This window comes from Protopterus annectens, chromosome 1.part2, assembly GCF_019279795.1.
Source record: "Protopterus annectens isolate FY-2018-M chromosome 1.part2, PAN1.0, whole genome shotgun sequence".
NCBI lineage: Eukaryota > Metazoa > Chordata > Ceratodontiformes > Protopteridae > Protopterus > Protopterus annectens.
In genome coordinates this window covers 612,021,316-612,042,388 of record NC_056727.1, presented here as the reverse complement: position 1 = coordinate 612,042,388, position 21,073 = coordinate 612,021,316, and the positions used below count along the sequence as shown (strand labels likewise).

At 42.1% G+C, this 21,073-nt stretch overlaps 1 protein-coding gene across 1 annotated transcript in view; it reads right to left on the bottom strand.

The window, feature by feature from the left end:
- Positions 1 to 21,073, bottom strand: part of POLR1B (RNA polymerase I subunit B) — a 498,537-nt gene that overhangs the window by 463,875 nt on the left and 13,589 nt on the right. Inside the window, exon 3 of the mRNA XM_044057995.1 lies at positions 9,167 to 9,313. Coding sequence (XP_043913930.1) covers positions 9,167 to 9,313 — 147 coding nt within the window. The remainder of the gene's footprint in view (positions 1 to 9,166; positions 9,314 to 21,073) is intronic.

The following is a 21,073-nucleotide window of genomic DNA, read 5'->3' as shown; positions in this document are numbered from 1 at the left end:
TTCTGGTGTCATTCTAAGGGGATCCAGTATCTGTCTGCCTGGGATGACATGATCAACAGACCATGATGCTTTGCCAGAGATGACCTGCTCCTGTCGCCCTTGGGATTCCAGATACTGGCTAATGCTCTTGCCACCCCTATAGTGCCTATTTTAGGCAAGGTTCAAATGACAAATTCACCACCGTAACAGGTACAAGCAAGCAAAATCTGAGGGTAATGCTACTCAATGCTAGAAGTCTAAACCTCAAAATGCACTCACTCGAGGCACTCCTTAAAATGGAGAACATCGACATCTGTACAGTGACAGAGACCTGGTTCAAGGCTCCAGGGAGCACCCCTGCATTACCAGGCTATACTTCATACCACACCTTTTGGCCACCTAACCTAGACCGAAACACTAAAGGCGGAGGTGTGCCCATATCCATTAAGGATATCCACAACTCCAGACTAGTTGCTCAGCATAATGCATCCTAGATTATCCAAGTGCAACTAACTCTGGGCAAGACCGCAATCCAAATTTTAGCTTTCTACAAATCCCTCACCATGCCCCAGTATTCCCACTCCTCATTTTTTGATACACTGGAAAATATTAGGGTACAACCTAAGACCCTAATAATGGGTGAGTTCAACTACCCCAATATTAACTGGGAAAACTACGCATGTACCAACTCTTTTGCTAAATGTTTTCTGATATTCATAAATTCCAATGCCTTGGATCAACTTATCCACACCCTCACCAGGGGCAGCAGTATCCTAGACCTGGTCATTACCAACATGGGTGACCGGTGTTCCACACCAGAGGTCAATTCCTCGTTGGTCAGATCCGACCACAAGCTAATCACACTAGACATCCGCATCCCGCACCCACCCCCCATTAGGGAAACCAGCGTAAAAACTTTCTCCAAAGCCAACTTCATGCTTCTTAAGATAGAAGTGGCAAACTTCACAACACCCATGCAGATGGACAAGAGGTACAAGTGCTAAATCCTACACAAATGCACTTTATAAGCACTTACATGAGTGCGTGGATCGTGCTATCCCTAACAGAAGCAAGATGCTATCCTCCAAACAAAGGAAGCCAATCTGGTGGTCCCCTGCCATAAACAATCTCTACAACAGAAGAAAGAAAGTGCTGCAAAAAAAAAAAAAAAAAGAGTAAAATCCCATGACTGGAGGAACTCCCTGGTCAGCCTCAGTAAGAAGCTGAGATCCCTCATAAAATCCTCCAAAGCTAGTTACAAAAACAAAATCGCCACGGTTTCTAAAAGACAGCCACAAAGCATTCTAGAGCTGTGTCAAGGATCTCAATGGCAACACTCAGATCTGCTCCGAGTTACAGCACAATGGTACTAAATATACAGAACCAACTGATACTGCCAACATCCTGGCAGACAGGTTCAGTGCTAACTTTACCCCCCTCTCACCCCCTAAAGGGCCCATCTCTATATCGGAAGAATGCAAAGTTCCTGTAATCACGGCTGCACAGGTAAAAACCACACTCTCCAAAGCCAAGAACACAGCATCCATGGGACCTAACAACATCCCAGGCTGCATTCTACATGAACTACAGAACGAACTGGCACCCCACCCAAGCACCATGTTCAATCACAGCCTCACCACAGGCTTTGTGCCCACTGAATGGCACACAGCGACGGTTATCCCACTCCACAATGGGGTATCCACCACGGACCTCAGGAACTACCACCCCATTAGTTTGATGAGCCTGGTCTGCAATGCCATAGAACATATCATCATGGAACTTATAAACAAAGACATTGGTAATCTCCAAACTCTGGACCCCACCCAGTTTGGGTTTGTAAAAGGCAGATCATGTCTCCTAAACCTGATAAGACATCTTTGAAGCAGTCACCAAAGCCGTAGATGAGGGTAAGGTGGTTCACAAAGCCTATCTAGATCTCGCCAAGGCTTTCGACACCATCCCCCCTCTGGAATTATAGATAAACTCACTAAACTAGGTATAAATCCCTAAGTCATAAGATGGGTTGCCAACTGGCTCATTGACAGAACCCCCACTGTGAAAGCAGCAGACTTCAAATCCGACTTCAGACCAGTGACAACTGGAGTACCACAGGGTTCAGTCCTGGGTCCTCTCCTGTTTGGTATCTACTTCTCTGAAGTACAGGCTAACACAGAAGGTCTTTGGCTAATGAAGTTCATAGATGACTGCAAACTAGGAGTCATAATCGAAACGTCTAACGATGTGGCTATCCTACAAAAGGGCCTTACCGAGACAGATGCCTGGTGTCAAAGCCATAGCCTCAAGCTCAATGCCAAAAAGTACATTGTCATCCCTTTTGGTAAAAACTCTGTATCTATGAACTACCACATAGGTGGTAGTCTACTTAACACCGAAAGTGTGATAAGAGACCTTGGGATACAGGTGGACAGTAGTCTCTCCTTTGATAATCACATTGCCACAGTAGTCAGGAAATCCTTCTACATGGCACATCTCATCACAAAATATTTCTCGTCCAGAAAAAAAAGAGGTAATTGTTCCTCTACTCATCCCTCGTTAGATCCATTATAGAGTACAATGCCCCTTTTGGTATGTACCTCACAAGACATCTACAACAACTGGAAAGGCCACAGAAATACCTCACAAAGAGGATTACAAGCCTTAAACAGATGCCCTACAAAGACTGTCTCAAAAAACTCCAGCTTCACTCCATCGCATATAGCCTACTCAAGAGACAATCTCTGTCTAACATACAAAGCTATGTCAAGCCCAGAGCTGTTGGACATGCTCCACTTAAAGAAGTCCCAATCCCTCCAAGTTACACGCTCTAGGGGCATAAACTTGTCACCACAATAAACAGAACATGCTGGAGGGATAGATTCCTGTCCCAGAGACTTCCCATACTCTGGAACAAACTACCTATCTATATCAAACAAAGCCCCTCATTAGCACTCCAAGAAAAATCTTGATGATTGGATGGGAAATAGAAAAGTCACCCCGGGGATCACTTCTGTGGCTCTGTTCGACAGGGGCACAGGAAAATAATTTTCTTGGCTGGCGAAAGCCAGGGTACCTTTTTGGCTAGGCTTATATAGGCCCTAGGGTCAATAGCCTAGTACCTACCTATGAACAACAGAAAGTGGTTAAAAATGAAAGTAGGATCCAAGCAGCGCTCATCTGCCTGTGAAGTAGTATTGACAAACAGAGAGATCTTCAGACAAGAATCAGCTTTGAGTCCCACTTTCATTTTTAGCCAGCTTTCTGTTGTGTGATACTGCAAAGGATATTTCCACAACTATATTCTTTTGGAGAACATGATACTTAAACAGGGAGAATGCTAGTTTTTTTCTCTTGTAAGCCATGAATTTTTAGACTGCTGAGGTTTTTCACAGACTGACTTATAAAATCCAGTTTAAGACATAGAATATAAGGAACATGACCACTGTCAAGACTATTCTGTGCTGAACAATTAGCATTTCCACTTTTTTAGTGGCACTTACAGTTCTAGAAATATGGACATTAGTTTAGACTGTGACAATACAACGTGATTTTGATGAAAAGGCTTAGGCTGCAACCTTTGAAAGACAAGAGTACAAACTTCCAAAGCTCCAGTGGAGGGCCAAGTGCTACCTTAGTCAATGTTTTCTTTCTTTCATGCCATGTGTCCATGTGTAAATATATTTGTTCTGTGATAAAAATAACACCATAAATATCAAACAACAAATATTAACTGGCTTCATTACAAAACAGAAGCACTTTCCAGTATAAGCTACAGCAACCACGACAAAACTACATATACTACAATCATTTACAAAATAAAGCATCAGATTAATATAGGCTACTGCTGATGAAATCCTGCACTGAAACTGGCTTACTGTCTCATTTGTAGTGTGTACACAATGCATTTGTGTAGAGTGTTGTGATGGATTTTGTTTTCTTATGAAAAATATTAGGCAAGCGATCACAGGGACCATAAGATGCTTATGGATATACATTTTTTAAGACGATGGACTTAAAAGTTCTTCCTATCCACTTTAAGTACTTAATAGTGCTCAATTCCCCACTTGAGTAAGGCCACACATGCTAAACCTGGTGTGCATCTGTGGCAACCCTTCAGGTCAAAGACTTGCCTTAAATGTAGCTAAAGCAATACTTGCCCTGCAGTGGTAACTTACTCCACATGCTAGAGAAACATTAAGTTAGGAACCTATCCCCTCCAGTTAATCGTGTTTATTGGATGCTGTAGATTTAGGTCCCTTCCACAGGTGCTTGCAGACCCACTGGTTTTGCAAAAAAAAAAAAAAAAAAAGAGGATGACCAAAAAGTGTATAGTCATCCCCTTTGGCAAAAACAAAGTGCCCACAAATTACCACATAGGTGGTAATCCATTAAGTACAGAAAAAGTAATTAGGGACCTGGGGACCCAAGTTGACAGCAAACTCTCATTTAACAACCACGTGGCCAAAGTGGTTAGAAAAACATTTTATATAGCCCACCTAATCATGAAGGGATTCACATCTAGATCAGGGGAGGTCATCGTGCCTCTTTACTCATCCCTCATCAGGCCCATAATTGAGTACAATGCCCCTTTTGGGATGTACCTTACCAGACACCTGCAGCAACTGGAAAGACCCCAAAAGTACCTCACCAAGAGGATCAAAGGGCTCAAACAGATGCCATATGCTGCCGGTTAAAGAAACACCAGCTCTACTCAGTGGCATACCGCCTGTTCAGAGGCGATCTGTGCCTGACGTATAAAGCCATGTCCAACCCGGAATTAATGGACATGCTGCACCTCAGAAAATCCAAATCCCATCGAGCCACGCCGAGAGACTTGAACCTCAGCACTGAAATAAATAGGACATGCTGGAGGGACAGATTCATAACCCAGAGGCTCCCTTCACTCTGGAATAAAATCCCAGTCCAGGTTAGGCAGAGTCCCTCATTGACTCTTTTCAAGAGGAATCTTGATGAGTGGATAGGTTTACCCCGGCTATCACTTCTGTGTCACTGTTAGACAGAGGCACAGTATACTAACTTCGAAAAAGGGCATAGCAAAATAAATTTAAAATGGGTGACGAAAGCCAAACACATTCTGGCTAGGCTTATAAATGCCCTAGGGCAGATAGCCTAGTATGAACCTATGAACCTATGACGATAGGATTTTTTCTTCCTGGCACAAAAAGCTAGACACAGGTGACTTCAGAGCAGCTGGCAGGCTACTGAGCATAAGGCGAGTTATGTTAATCTCTCACGATAGTAGAATGAAATGCTTGAATTTGTACATATTACAGGGAGACTGTATTCAGTGATACATCTGATAAGGTAGAATACAACAGCAAATGACTTCTTTGAGTCTTCAGGACATTCTGCTGGAAACTAACTGGGCCAGATCGAAGACTTTCCTACTATGCTGGAAACATGACTACTGAAAGAGACAGTTGTCAACATAAATACCCAGGGCTCTTATGGCTAAGTTTGGCTGAAGAGGAGTACTATTTATAAAGTATAAGGTGGAAGCAGCATTTTTGATGAATGCTGCTATGTTGCATTTTTTCTCATTTAGCATGAGACCGTTTTGGGTAGATCAGGTATGTGCATATTCCAACCCTTGTTGGAGGTGTTTTGTATCACTGGATGAGTAGATAACAGTGACCAGCTTGCAATCATCAGCAAACCTGGTCAATCACACTTCTACGATACTGGTTTGGGAGGTCTGCAAAATAAATGTCAAACAGGAGGCAGCCCAGCAACTTGTGGTACTGTACTTGTTGTAATTTTGCACTCAGACAGGGTGTCACAAAAGGAAATACTGCCAGCCCAGCTACCTGGAATTTTGTAAATTAAAAGTTATATGTCATTTCTGACTATCAGCAGAATGCAATTGCTTGTGTTACCACTATATTAGAACTGTATGCTGTCTGTACATCAAGCTGATGGTAAAGAAGTGTGTGTGTAAAGTACTGAGCTTAAGGATGTGGCCACAGTGTACCCTACTGGGAAAGGACAGAAATGTATGCAAACTATTGTACCTGTGTAAACGTATATGTTTTAACAGTGGGAACTAGAACATAGAGGGTTAACTTGCAAAACTTCAAGAAAATAGTTGAGATTAAATTGCTTTATAATTGTACTATAAAAGTTAGTTTCAAATCAGCAAGGAGACAGGATGCCTAGAACTGGGGAGCCTTCTGCATTGTAAGTGTTTTATTGTTGCTGCAAACATCTGAAGGCTATGCATTTTCACAAGGAGATGCTAGAAGCTACATCAGTGGAAGTTGTTTGTGAGCCTGGGAACAGAAGACAGGTGACAAAAAAATATCATGCTGCAAGTGTCCCAGCAGCAATATTTGAGATATTAATTTAAGAACTCTCAGAGAGGGAGACAGAGAGAGAGAGAGAGCACTTTGCATTTGGCTTTGAACTACATCCACTCACTACCTCTGCACTAGGGTACAGTAATTTCTCTTAGTTCAGTTAGAAACATAGTAAAGATTAGTTTAGATGTTTTCTGTATTTAAAACAACATTGCAGGACAGTCTCAAATAAACATTTCCTGTGATTTTTGAACTCTGATGTCACTGTGAACACATATTTAGTATTGTCTTGTTCTTTTTCTTTTATTAAATATATTTAAACCTTTCAATTGTGGCTGGTCTGTTTAGAGATATTTAAGCTCTTAGTGTACTTGCATATCTATTTGGTGACACTGTACAGGTTACTCCTAATAGATTGGCTCTTGGTCAAACTACCATTTGGATTAATAGTAACATTACACAGTAAGACTGGACACCCTTTGCCAAGGGCCTTAAAGTAGCTGATAAGTAGTGGCTGGTGGCAGTGGAAACTACCTTAAAGTCTGGGCAGAAGGGGGCAAAGCTAGCAAACCTGTGCCAGCCTTTCCGCATGTGTGTGTGGTGTGTGTGTGTGTGTGTGTGTGTGTGTGTGTGTGTGTATAAATCAAACCTCAAAGTGTGAGTGTGTGTGTGTGGGTGTGTGTGTGTAAATCAAACCTCAAAGTGCATGTGTGTGTGTGTGTGTGTGTGTGTGTGTGTGTGTGTGTGTGTGTGTGTGTCTATAAACCAAACCTCAAAGTGTGTGTGTGTCAGCTACTTGGGCAGGGACACAAAGCACTGGCTGGACAGAGAGAGTGCTGGAGGTCTTAGTCTGGCCACTCAGCTAAGATCTCAACCCTATAGCTGTGCCAGTGTGGAGTCTTTTTGGGAATCTGGAGAAAGAGGGAGAAACCAGCCCCAAACTGACTGTGGTCTCTGTGTGCTCTTAAGGGAAATTGCATTTTACTGTGTGTGTACTTGTCATCCTCCCAGTGTGTATGTCCTCCCACTGTTGCCAGTGGTGAGGATCGAGGCTCCTTGATTACTTGGCCAGTGCAGGGGCATCAGACAGTGTACTGGAAACCTTCACAGCATGAGATCTATCAGATAGCCAATTTGCAATCCAATGAACAGCAATGGCAACTGCATTCAATTTGTCTATTTTTTTTTTCACTAATACCATATCAGGGCTAGTCAATCAGCAGTGTAAACACTGGTTTTAGGTGATTTGGTCATAAATGCTGATGTGACTCCCTGACCTTATGTCAAAATGGGAAAAAAGGGATTAATGACAACAGCAGCAGCAACCACTATGGGTGATGATATGAAAAGCCTTGGCCAGGTTGAAATATGCAGCTTGCACAGACTGACCACTGTCCACAGCCTCTATAACCTTTTCAAAGAAACTCACTAGGTTCAGAAAACAGGACCTGCCTTTCAAAATAACTGATTAGTTAAGTCACCCATCCAGTGGACATGCTGAAACTGAGTTAAGTACAGAATTAGACACTAAATATATTGCACAAATGAGAATGCAACCTAGTATGTTGTCTGGTCCCACGACAGTATTATTTTTACCCTTTGACGGGGATTGTAAGAATTTTCCACGGTGATTTCAGGGAAAAATAAAACTTTTGGGGATAGTGGTAGCAACAATGTGGGTAGGAGGGATAAAGATATTTGTTTATTGGCTATATCCTTTGGATCAGAATGTGTCATGTTATTATGAATGAGTTCAGCTTATTGTTGGACATTATTCCTTAACTTCCAGAAGAAAGATCTTTTTCTCTGTTACCTGTAGCAATCTTAAGCTCATAAACCCCTTTACATTTTCTAATGGTACTATTTAGTTCCTTGCTGGTATATTTCAGTAAAGTCCCTAGGAATGGGGTGGAGATTTCTTTCACCTTTTCATTGTTTTCCTTATTTGGTTGCACAGGTTTATTAATACAGGAGTTCAGAGAGGTTTACTCCTGAATTTACCATTACATTTAGGGTTGATGGGTACTGACTTTTCTATGCAGAGGTCTAGGTGCTGGTAAAAAAGTCAGAGGTGAACATAACAGCTCCCTCAGTTGGGTCTATTTGTGGGGACTGTTGGGAATTTTGCCTAAGACTTCTACAAGCTGAAGGATGTTTTCCTTGAACAAACCTCTAATTATTTTTGTTTACAGTGACACTACCAAGTGGTTTAGTGTGACACTACAGTTTCAGTATAAGCCACAACACCCAAAGGTTACAGCCTGCTACTGAATCTCCTGACAAGCACTCTGAATATGATCACAACTGTCAACATCCAATCCAAAAACACTTAAACAGGTAACATCCTAGAAACAAGCTCCACAAAATGGGTCTGTGAGGCACTCAGGGCATATCAGTCCCTGGAACCTTTTATTAACATATTCTCTTAATTTACTACATGAAACCTACAGCAGATGCCAATACCATTTTTCCTGTGTTTTTAAATAAATGTTTTATTTAGGATCCTATCTACTTTTCCACATTGCAAACACTATCTCTGTGTCACAATTTCTCTTGCCAACATGTCTATAGAAACATTAAAATCATACAAGTTCCTCACCACATTCTCAACCAAGTGTGCAGAGAATTTCAACTAGAATCACTTTTGCATGAAAACAATTTGGTGTAATGATTTTCTCCCATCATAAGCAGTGGGCACAAGCTACACCCCCCCCCCAAGAAATAAAAAAAAAAAAAATCATGCATGGAACCTTGCCTAGCACTAATCAATGCATGCAAGATATCGTGCCTCTTGTTGAATCTACTACGTTTTTATCCCTCTGCTCCATGGTGTGCTTAAAAATACAATTAAATAACAAAGTGCAAGACATTACCTCTGCTTCCTCATGGTGCCGAGCCAGTTCCTTTGGAGAAAGGCCATGCAAGTGACAAAGCTTGGATTTGACCATGATTGGAATCTGCCCCAAGGTCTGTTTAATAATGCCCTTGGGTATACCATTCATTGACCAGCTGATATCTACCTGAAATCAACAAACATAAGAGAGTTATCAGCAAAGTCAAACAACAAGGCCTAACCAAGCACAGTCACTACAGTACACATTTAAAATGCTCCCAAGAAGTGATAAACACAAAGAAAGAAGCATATGTTGTCAAAACATGGCCATAGCTGATGTGATGTAGCAAAATTACAAGCATCCTCTGTTAACTTACATGAAGCTGAAGCGGAGTACAAAATATATTGCTGCCAACTGACTGACTAAGGGTGAAGGAATGCATGTGCCAAAATTAAAAGCACAGGAGAAAGAAAGAGAAAGCACACTAGATAAGAGAGAATAAATGGAGACAAAGCATCACAGAATAACTACAACTTTGCAGCAATGAACTTGGCACACCAAAAAGATGATGTACTTGCCATGGCAACAGATCAATAAACAGAAGGCCCACATTCTGCAACCATCATTATAAAAATGGAAAAAAATGAAAAATATTTTTTTCTTAACATCCACATTTCGGAGGGATTTGTGGTATTTTTAGGGACTATTTCAAGTATTTCCTTTTTGGAAAATTACATTTGAATATCTGCTGATATTAAATATCTTTACATATTAATTCTTCATAGTGTAGAATTTGAATGGATGAATGTTGCTTAAGATTTTAGGTCCTTGGAAAGCAATCAAGTCAAACTTAACTGAATTATTCATGGAGCCAAGTTTGAAAAAAACATCTCTTGCATTTTGAAAAGAGAATACTTTCAACAAATTATAGGTATTGCTATGGGCAAAGTGTAAGCACCTATGCATGCTAATGCAGTTTCAATTTACTTGGAGAAACATTTTGCTCTTAATTCCTTTTTTTTTTTTTGGCAAAAAGTGACTTCATATTTATCAGGATGTAAATTATATCATATTTATGAAATGAAATCATATTTTTATAATTGGGAATAGCAACTAGAATGAGGCTAGTGAAGAGTGTGGTTTGTGGAAGAACAAACTGGAATGTTGTCAGATCAAATGGTTGCTTTGCCTTAATGCTTTAGGTCACCAAGATTATACAAACATTGTGTCTATGTTATAACAGCGAATGATCAAAAGATCGAACGCTGTTATACAGACCCCAAAATAGCGAAAACGTAAATGAGCGAACTACCAGAACAGCGATTTTTTTCCCAGGGAAAAAATAAATAAATAAATATACCAACTCCGAGATCGCTCTACAGTGCCGAAAAGGGCAAAATGACGGAAGCGGCCAAACAACTTCTTTCCCAGGGAAAGAATTCGCTTAAAAGCCATGTCATCATTTTGCCTTTTGACATTTACAGTTCAACCAAGACGCATTTGACAGAATGCGTCTTCGTTCTTCTGATGGGAACCCACAAACACTGCTTCGTACATCTAGCGTTAAAGGAAATCTCATTGTGTATTTGATTTCTATTACAACAGCTGATTGCAAGGTTTTCATTTACTTTCAGGTTTGTATTTATTTATGGATAATTGTCACATGATTTTTAAGTCTCATAATTTTTAGTTATGTAATGTTCACTTCTGTTTTTTTTTTTTTTTTTTTTTTGTTTTTAACTATTTTGAAAAAGTTTTTGCTGAAGTAGATGAAAGAGATAACCTACAGCAGTGCATGAGGAAGACCTCTCCAGTGGAATATTTTAGTGAAATGGAAAGAACAGAGGAAGCTAAATGATCTGAAGCACAAAGGAGTATCCTTCACTCAACACTCCAAAGAGAAATAGTTATTGCACTTGGTTTTGGTTGGACAGGCAAGTAGGTCATAAAACCTGGCAGTTCCAAAGATAAAAAAAATTCACCTGGAAACTTGAATGACTGATCATATGTAGAGCACCAATAAGATTTTTTTTCTGCTAGAATATACTGCCACCAAAAATAACAGATAATGAATGGCCTACTGCCGTACTGTCACAGCCTCGCAACACATACTATCTCAGCAGATATAAATCATACCCTGATGTGCAGAATATTGAAATGCCAGAAAAGAAAAAAATGGAGCATTCTTACTTCCAGGACATGAAGACCCTTTTGAACTATCTGCCCAATGATATGCTTCCTCAACCCAAAAGTAAAGGTACCCATGGTAACCATTGCTAAAGTGGCTTGAAACAGGAAGGGGTTATCTATCAAAATGTGTCTGATTTAGCCACCAACTTAGGAGAAAGAAACATGCAATGAAAAAGCAAATTGGCTGCAGGACACAATCTGAGCTTTGGTACCTCTGAACTGTTAGGGTTCTCCAAGTACACTCGAAGTCTGGTATGGGGAACCATAAGACCTTGTGAGATGACTCCACCAAGACAGAAATGATAACTATTTGTTGTCAATAAAGCTAAGCACTTTCATTCTTTTAAATACCACAATTTCATCAGACCTACATATTACTACCAGCTTCACTTCTATATAGCAAATCAGCCCAATCACATTACATTAAACGCAAACCAAAACCTTTTAAAACAAAAAAGTCAATGTCAAGACTGTGTAACCTTAAAAATAATCACTTCACAATAAATTACACATATTTAAAAGATGTCACTAAGATCTGAAATAATTTCCTATTAAAAAGTAAACATCATAACTTAGATGCTTTCTTTTGCAAGATACAGTTACAGACATATGTTCATTTATACCTGGAGGGTGAGCTACATTCAACAACTGATAATACACTTCTCTATACTGTAATTGGTCTTCCCAATTGCCTTCCCTTTCAAAAAGAGGAATGCACTGTACAAACACTCTAAGGTATGTGACAATTTCAGAAAGTTTATAGTTTTCATTTTGAAGAAGGTTCCTATTTTTAAAAGGAGGGATTGGGAAGACCAATTACTATGAAGTAAACTTTGAAAGTTACACAGTTTTAACATTGATGTTTTTGTTTTAAAAGGTTCAGATTAGCTTTTAAGATAATGTACTTGGGTTTATTTGCAATAATTAAGAGCTTTCGTCGTATTTTTTTAAATGCCAGAATATCAGAACTAGTTTTTACTACCAGCTTCATTTATTTGTTGTCAACAAAGCTATTGCTTTTGTCTTAGTGGAATCATATTGCCCCACACTTTTTGTTTTTGGAGTTTTCATGTTTGCTGTGTAAGCCATTAATGGAACCATAAGACAAGGCTATGCCATCAGGCTCAGGGCTTTGAAACAAATCTCAGGAGAAAGATTCTGCAAATTCCTTATGATGGGCAAGAATCCTGCCTTGGGATAAAAAAGTCAAGACAGAAGTGTCCAGAAAACATCCTATGACAACTATGAAGCTGGAAAAGAAGAAACTTTCCAATGATCATTGCAACTCGAAAAAAAAGTCAACAATTTTAGCAAAAACTCCATTTACTGATGTAAAATGTTTAAGAATGACCTGCAAGGAGTCACACATCCAAGCATAGATTCACTTCCAATCCCTCCAATCTGAGATGGCCTGATGCCATGGACATACCTCTGATGAACAACTTAGAATTAGGTCCAGAAAACAGGATGACTGGCTCCAACCCAGACATATTATAATATCCAACAGTCCTTGCAAATTTTGATATGAACATAAGCATCCTGGAGGTCCAAAAAGCATTCCCAGCCTCTGAGAGACATGGCAAGATACAGTGCACCATGACGATTTGCAAAGTTTTCACTGTGATAGACATTTGGACATGGAAATATAGAATGGACCTAAGGTCCCTGATTTTTGTGGACAACAAAAGGAATCTAGAATAATATCCTAATCACTTCTGGTTTAGTGAGACTCTTGTTTGGCCCTTTACTTCAATTATTGCACATACTTCTTTTATGCTGGTTGCTGAACATTTAGCAAAGGCAAGGATGGAATCTAAAACTGATGGTCAAAAGTGATGAGACAACTCTTGGTGCCAATTTCTCCAGATCACTTTTCCTCAAATATCATTTCTCATAACAAAATGAGGACAGAAGACTTAACCCAGACTGTCACCTCTAAAGAAGACAATTAAGCAGAGAGATGGAAGTGCTGCTGCATCCCCTTGGGCACAGGCACAGTATCTTGTTGGCTGCCAGAGCCTCCACCTATAGGACCTCAGTTTTGCTTATTTATGGACTGTGGAAACGGGTATTTCCTGCATTCTCCTTCTCCTACTTCTGCTGCTGCAGTGGGTGCCAACATCACTTTTGGTACTGACTCTTCTGTATCCCAAGGAAAGTTAAGCTACAGAAGATGTAATGCACATTCACAGATGAAAGGGTATGCTCTTGTTATTTCATCTCTTAATGGTGCTTTACAATCTCTGAACAATTTAGAAAGAGGAATCTAAAGTTTGCACTTGCAAACTTGGCAAACCATGTCAAGTACAGCAAGGAGTGCAGCCAGACTGCACTGCTAAATACTGATTCTCCAGCAGTCCTCTCTGCGGCATTTAGTCCAGGAGCACACCATGTCATCAAATGTCATTTCTGGGAGTGATTATCACTGAAATTACTTTAGCTGACAGTGGAGTTTGATTTTCTCTCCACTGTTGTGTGACCTCAGAGTTAGTATACATAACTCTGAAAGGAGTGCACAGCTCCTCCCTACAAAAAAACAAAACTATCGAGTTGACTGAAGGTAGTTTCTTAAAATGGTTTTCATATTTTTCTATTGGCTGAAATTAACTTTGATCAATGAACATGAATCCTTATAGGCCATATGGTGGTTGCTAATGGTTTAAGTAGTAGATGCATGGGCCATGATCTTGTACCTTAACTGGCCATCTGTTATTTCTCCCAAAGCATGCAGTATCTGATTACTCATGTCCTCCCTGTAAGTAAAGAATGGACATGCCTCCCCAGACTTGTCTGTTGCCAAGACTCTTTACCCGGGGAGACAGACAGAAAGACTTTGCACAAAGTGGGAGCATTCCTACAGCTGCTTGCTAGCAAAACTGCAACATCAGATTTGGGAGTTTCTGCTCAAAATGAATACACTTTTATGACTTCCAAGATGGCTGCACAGTGATCAACAGCTTAACTGCAGCCCTCCCAGCGTAAAAACAAAAACAGAGAAAAGGAGTGCCATTGAAACTGTTATGTGGGTTCAGTTAGTAGCTATTAAGAGCGCTGCTGCAACAGGGAAACTGGAAGGAACAGACTGTATTAATTTTATGAAAGCACAAATAAGCAACTGGACTGATGTTCCACAACAGGATTTGTTAACTGAAATAGCACATTGAGTGTCTGTTCGAAACCAGGCCATAAGAAAGCAGCCAAGACCTTTATTAGTAAAGGTGCAATCACACCAACAGAGAGAGTTAATTTTGATAAAATTGGCAGAAGGGAAATTATTAAAAATTGGAAACAAGAACATGTGTGGAAATTGATTATTCATGGTACACCATGCAGAAAAAAAGCACATTTATCCCAGAAATCATGGAATGTGAACAGGCAGGTGTAAAATTCTAGCTGCTATATCAAACTGTTTTCAGAGTATTTTGTTCTGGAGGATCAAAGGGCTGTTCTGATGCAAAACAGGCTAAGAAGAAAATAAAAAGTTTATCCAACAAAAAGTGAGACAGAAAGCAGAATAGGACGCTGCTTCTCATTTTTTTAACAACAAAGCACACAGAGAGAATTTGCTAGTGAAAACTTTTCCAATGTTCCAAAGGAAAATGCTGGACAGACAGAAAGAACACAGGAATAGACTAGAAAAGCACATGATTTGACTAGAAGAATCAGGAGTACCTTGGCCCTGAGCCAGACGCTAGTACCGGGAGAAGGCCGGCCTTGAGCCAAACTCTAGTGCCGGGAGACGGCCGGCCCTGAGCCAGACTCCAGTGCCGGGAGACGGCCGGCCCTGAGCCAGACACCAGTGCCGGGAGACGGCCGGCCTTGAGCCAGACTCCAGTGCCGGGAGACGGCCGGCCTTGAGCCAGACTCCAGTGCCGGGAGACGGCCGGCCTTGAGCCAGACTCTAGTGCCGGGAGACGGCCGGCCTTGAGCCAGACTCTAGTGCAGGGAGACGGCCGGCCTTGAGCCAGACTCTAGTGCAGGGAGACGGCCGGCCTTGAGCCAGACTCTAGTGCCGGGAGACGGCCGGCCTTGAGCCAGACTCTAGTGCCGGGAGACGGCCGGCCTTGAGCCAGACTCTAGTGCCGGGAGACGGCCGGCCTTGAGCCAGACTCTAGTGCCGGGAGACGGCCGGCCTTGAGCCAGACTCTAGACTCTAGTGCCGGGAGACGGCCGGCCTTGAGCCAGACTCTAGTGCCGGGAGACGGCCGGCCTTGAGCCAGACTCCAGTGCCGGGAGACGGCCGGCCTTGAGCCAGACTCCAGTGCCGGGAGACGGCCGGCCTTGAGCCAGACTCCAGTGCCGGGAGACGGCCGGCCTTGAGCCAGACTCCAGTGCCGGGAGACGGCCGGCCTTGAGCCAGACTCCAGTGCCGGGAGACGGCCGGCCTTGAGCCAGACTCTAGTGCCGGGAGACGGCCGGCCTTGAGCCAGACTCTAGTGCCGGGAGACGGCCGGCCTTGAGCCAGACTCTAGTGCCGGGAGACGGCCGGCCTTGAGCCAGACTCTAGTGCCGGGAGACGGCCGGCCTTGAGCCAGACTCTAGTGCCGGGAGACGGCCGGCCTTGAGCCAGACTCTAGTGCCGGGAGACGGCCGGCCTTGAGCCAGACTCTAGTGCCGGGAGACGGCCGGCCTTGAGCCAGACTAGTGCCGGGAGACGGCCGGCCTTGAGCCAGACTAGTGCCGGGAGACGGCCGGCCTTGAGCCAGACTCTAGTGTCGGGAGACGGCCGGCCTTGAGCCAGACTCTAGTGCCGGGAGATGGCCGGCCTTGAGCCAGACTCTAGTGCCGGGAGACAGCCGGGCCTTGAGCCAGACTCTAGTGCCGGGCGATGGAAATAAGTAACACTGAAATTATTGATTAAATATGAGACTATAGTGCATCAATCCAATTTATGAAATAAAAGTGGCCAAGATAAGATTGGACTTTTGTTGACTTTGTTAAACTTTGTGAGTGGACTGTAAAGCATACAGCCCCATTATGTCTTTCATGTGTAGAAGACCACTATAAGGAAAAAAGAAGCAACTGTAAGTAAAATATTTTTTTTCTTATTAGTATATGCATAAAACATTTCATAATATAAAATGCCCGTTACATTGTATACTAGTTTAGTACAGTGGGCAGTCAGGGGTATTTTAAATGGGGGAGTATTTTCAGTAACCATTGCATGTGCTAAAGATATTAAAGTAAACAAGTATCTTTTTACTTGTAAGAAATATAGTTTGTATGACATAGCAAGACAGAAGCAAGTTTAAGTTAATACAGTGCTGTGATACAGCTATCTGTGTAGCTCATGGTATAAATTCAGTGACAAAGAAGTCAACCAGGTTTAGTGGGCATGACCTGCCCTTAACAAAGCCGAACTGGGTCGGGTCAAGTGTTTGGAGGTTCCCAATGTCTTTGTTAATGAGTTCCATGATGATGCAATCCATAGCCTTGCAGACCAGGCTAGTCAGGCTTAGTTACCAGGGTCAGTTGTGGCCCCTCCTTTGTGGAGAGGAATAACCGTTGATGTGTGCCATTCTATGGGCACGTAGCCTGTGGAGAGGCTGAGGCTGAACAGCGTGTTTAGGTGGGGGGTTAGTTCATTCTGTAGTTCATGCAAGACGCAGCCTGGGACACCATCTGGTCCCACTGATGCTGTGTTTTTGGCTTTTGAAAGGGCTGTTTTCACCTGTGTGTCTGTGATTTTTGGGACACTACACTTTTCCGGTATTGTTGTGGGCCCTTTTGGAGATGAGACGGGGGTGAAGTTTGCACTGAATCTATCTGCCAGGATGTTGGCAATATCAGTAGGTTCAGTATATTTTGTGCTATTTTGCACTAGTTCAGTGTATATCTGCGAGTTGCCACTTAGATTCTTAACATAGCTAAAGAAGGCTTTGTGGTTATCTTTTGAATCCTTAGCTATTTGTCTTTCGAAGTTAGCCTTGGATGATTTCATGTCTTTCCTTCTTGGGATTTGCTTTTTTTCTGAACTAGTTTCCTCCTTCTATTGCATAACTTGTTTATTGCAGGGGTCCACCAAACTGGTTTCCTTCTCTTAGAGGAGGGAGTCTTGGTTTTGCTAGGGATGGCACGATCCATGCATCCTTGTAGGTGCTCGTAGAGAGTGCATTTGTAAAGGTTTCTGCATCTTGGGCAGCGTTATCCTTTAGTGTGGGGGTTGTGAAACTTACCACCTCTGTCTTAAGTAAGGTGAAGTTTGCTTTAGAAAAGTTTTTTACTGTGGTTTCCTTAGTTGGGGGTGGTGGTGGGGTGTGGACATCCAGAGTGATTAGTTTATGGTCTGATCTAACCAGTGACGGGTTGACCTCCAGTGTGGAACACCTGTCGCCCATGCTGGTGATGACCAGGTCCAATATATTTTCACCTCTGGTAGGGGAGTTTACCAGTTGATCCAGAGCGTTTGAGTTTATGAATTCCAGGAAGCGCTGGGCCTGGGAATTTGTACTCTAGTAGTTTTACCAGTGAATGGTAGGGTAATTGAAATCGCCCAATATCAGGATGTTTGGTAGGACCTTCATGTTTTCCAGTGTCTCCAGAAAGGTGGAGTGGTGGTCCTGGGTCATGGAGGGTGATCTGTAGCAGGTCACAATTTGCATTGCAGATTTGCCCGATGTTAGTTGCACATGGATGATCTCAGAGGTATCATGCTGTGCCACTAATCTGTAGGTGTAGGTATCCTTGATGAATATGGATACACCTCCTCCTTTTGTGTTTTGGTCCGTGTTCTGTGGCCAAAACGTGTGGTATGAGTTGTAGCCCAGTAGTGCTGGGGTGCTCTCTGGAGCCTTGCACCAGGTTTCAGTTAGTACACAGATGTTGACGTTCTCCATACTGAGGAGTGCTTCGAGCACGTGCATTTTGAGATTTAAACTCCTGGCGTTGAGTAGCATAACCCCCAGTTTTTTAATTGTGCTGTTTACCGAGGTGGGTTTGACTTTTGAGCCTTGCCTAAAAAAGGCACTATGGGGGCAGCAAGAGCCTTGGCCAGTATTCGAAAGCCTAGGGGTGACAGGTGCAAGCCATCTCTTGCGAAGCAACGCGGCTTGTCGAGCATGATGTCCCAGTCTGACAGACACTGGATCCCCTTTGAATGACACCAGAAGCTTAGCCAATTGTTGAAATTGATCATTTTTTCTTTATACTGAGGTATCATTCTTGGTGAGGGCAGGATGCTACTCAGGGTCAAGGTCATACCAGCCTGGGCTACATGATCAGAGAGCTCTCCATGTCTCTTTTCATGTAGTCCAGGGAGGTACATCTCAGGTCATCTTTTGTAGTTCAAGAGGAATTGGGACTCCCTTCCCCCACACCACTGCAGAGGTGATAAAACTGTCACTGCACTGACAGAATTGCAGAATAAACTCCTCAGACTACAAAAGAAAACCCTGAACAAAGGCCTGCAATTTAGTTACTTTTCTGGCTGTGGCTGGATAACTTCTAAGGCTTCAGGGAGTACAAGATCACTTTGATACATCAAGCCCCATTTGTAGCCATGTTGTGGAAAACAGACTAAAATTACAAATAAACTAAAGAGTGTTTTTTCAGGTGATAAAACAGGTCAGGAAATAAAGACTGTTTTTGGAAAAAAAAAAAACAGTTTTTAGTTCTAGGGTGCAGGTTTCCTTTAACAGGGTGGAAGCAACAGGTTCAAATGGAGAAAGTATGAGTTTTCCAGCACAAAAATGAGTTCATATGGTGACAAGATCACTCTTCTTGAATGTTCTCAAATGTAGGACCCTTTAGTTTTACCATCAACTGAGAACAGAGGAGGAGGTTCAAGAAATGCAGAAACAGCTGAGGCATGTAACTTTAAAGAAGCATAAGAAAGGCCTGTTCTGTATAGGTTTGACAGGTAGGTATGAACTACAGATCCTTATGCAGAGTTTGGGTCCTGTTCTCTGCTACACCACCAGTATGGGAGAATCTTTTCAATTTTGGTAAATAAAATGTCCTGTGTTGGGTTTCTTGGTCTCCCTCAAAATTTCAAGAATGTCCTCAGGAAACATGCACCTAGAAGGGATGCGTGCTAAATCATCTATACTGTCATCGTATAAACTGAGGAGAACCAAACTCACTTTGTTGCAAGGGATCTACATGCTGAAGAAACAAACAGTTCTTCTCTTAATAACAGAAAAGAGAAACAATTGTATGGGTCAAAATGGTGGTAGCAGTACCATATTTTGACCTGTCCTACCTTATTTTCTGCAATATCCTGGGGATCAAGGGTATTGGAGGGAAAACATATGAAAAAGATCTGCTGAGGTTATGGGCAAAAACATAATTTGCTTAGGCCTCTCATGTTGGTATCCTAGTACAATGTTTGTTTAACTGTCTGTTTTCTGGAGAAGCACAAGTGTCTACTTCAGGCACATCTCATTTGTTGACTATGTCCAAGAACACATCCTTTTTCAACACTCATTCGTTCAAATCCTTTAGTGTTCTGCTCAGCTGGTTTGCCACACAATTCTCCTAAGATGGAATGTATAGCGCTTTAAGGGACACGTGACTCCTGGGTTACCTTCCATGCCTGTTTTGTTAGTCTGCAAACTAAGTGTGCACCCACCCCTTCCTTAGTAATACAACACATCACCATAGTATCTGTCGATTGGGATTTGCAGACAAGTTTGATGGCTTTCGTGTCTAGAAAAATTACCATCATTGCTTTTACATGGCTAGCATTCTTTATGAATGCCCTATCTAAAGTCCTCTGAACTTTCATATCCCTTACAGGGACATCCCAAGTCAGCACTGAAGAGTACACGAGGACCTGGATACAGCTTGACAGGATGAGACCAGAACTAGACATGTACTTGGAAATATAGTTTTTGGAGATGCACAAAGTTGCTTAGGACCTGGAGTGGTGGTCTTTCTTTGGCAAGTCAAGGAACTGACATCTTTTATAAGTTGAGTCAGTAATTTGACCACCCTGAAGTTGGTTAAGACACTGGCTTCTCTAACCTCTAACACTATTAGTTGCTAAGAAAGCTATAACAAGAAAATGGAAATGCCAGGAAGAGCCAAGGATAGCTTTTGTGGTTACTATGTTAAAGGAGACTACACATTTAGAACTTAAGGTTCAAGGTACAGGGAGAAATAGCTTCCATTGATAAAAAAGTAGAAGATGGGGAGAATTACTTGTAAAGATCAGATTTCAGCCACCATATCCCCTGGTTCATTAACCAATGACAATAAATAATGACCAGCCCTTGAAACTGAGGGCACTGATGTTCATTAACATTAGTTAACTAAGGTATGTGGCTGCCTGTCAGAACCAGACTCAGCCCTAACGAAATGAGGGAAAGAAAGACATATTGTATACTGATGCTATGCCAACATATGATTTGTAAATCCTGGTTTTGGAAGGCACAATGCGGTAGAGCACTGTGTGACTTGATATATAAATTTGCAGTCCTGTTGTCAGGGTGTTTGGATAATGCACCATGCACGAAGATTGCCCTTGGTTACATTGTTTTTATAACTTTTGGAATAAAAGCCAATGTACCCCTATGATTGAGTGAAATGGGAATGTGGAACTGGGGCTGAGAAAGAAGTGAGCTTCACTGAGTCATAGTTGCTCCCTCTGTCATAGCCCTGAGCCTACCCTCTCACCCCAAATACTTTCCTCTCTAGTCAGCTTGCCACTCTAAAGTAGTGGATTTTCCCATCCTTTTGTGGTTTAGTCTTCTGATTAGGGAAGAAGGACCAGCCTTTACTTGGGGTAATTTCTGACATACCTTGTTGCTGGGGAAG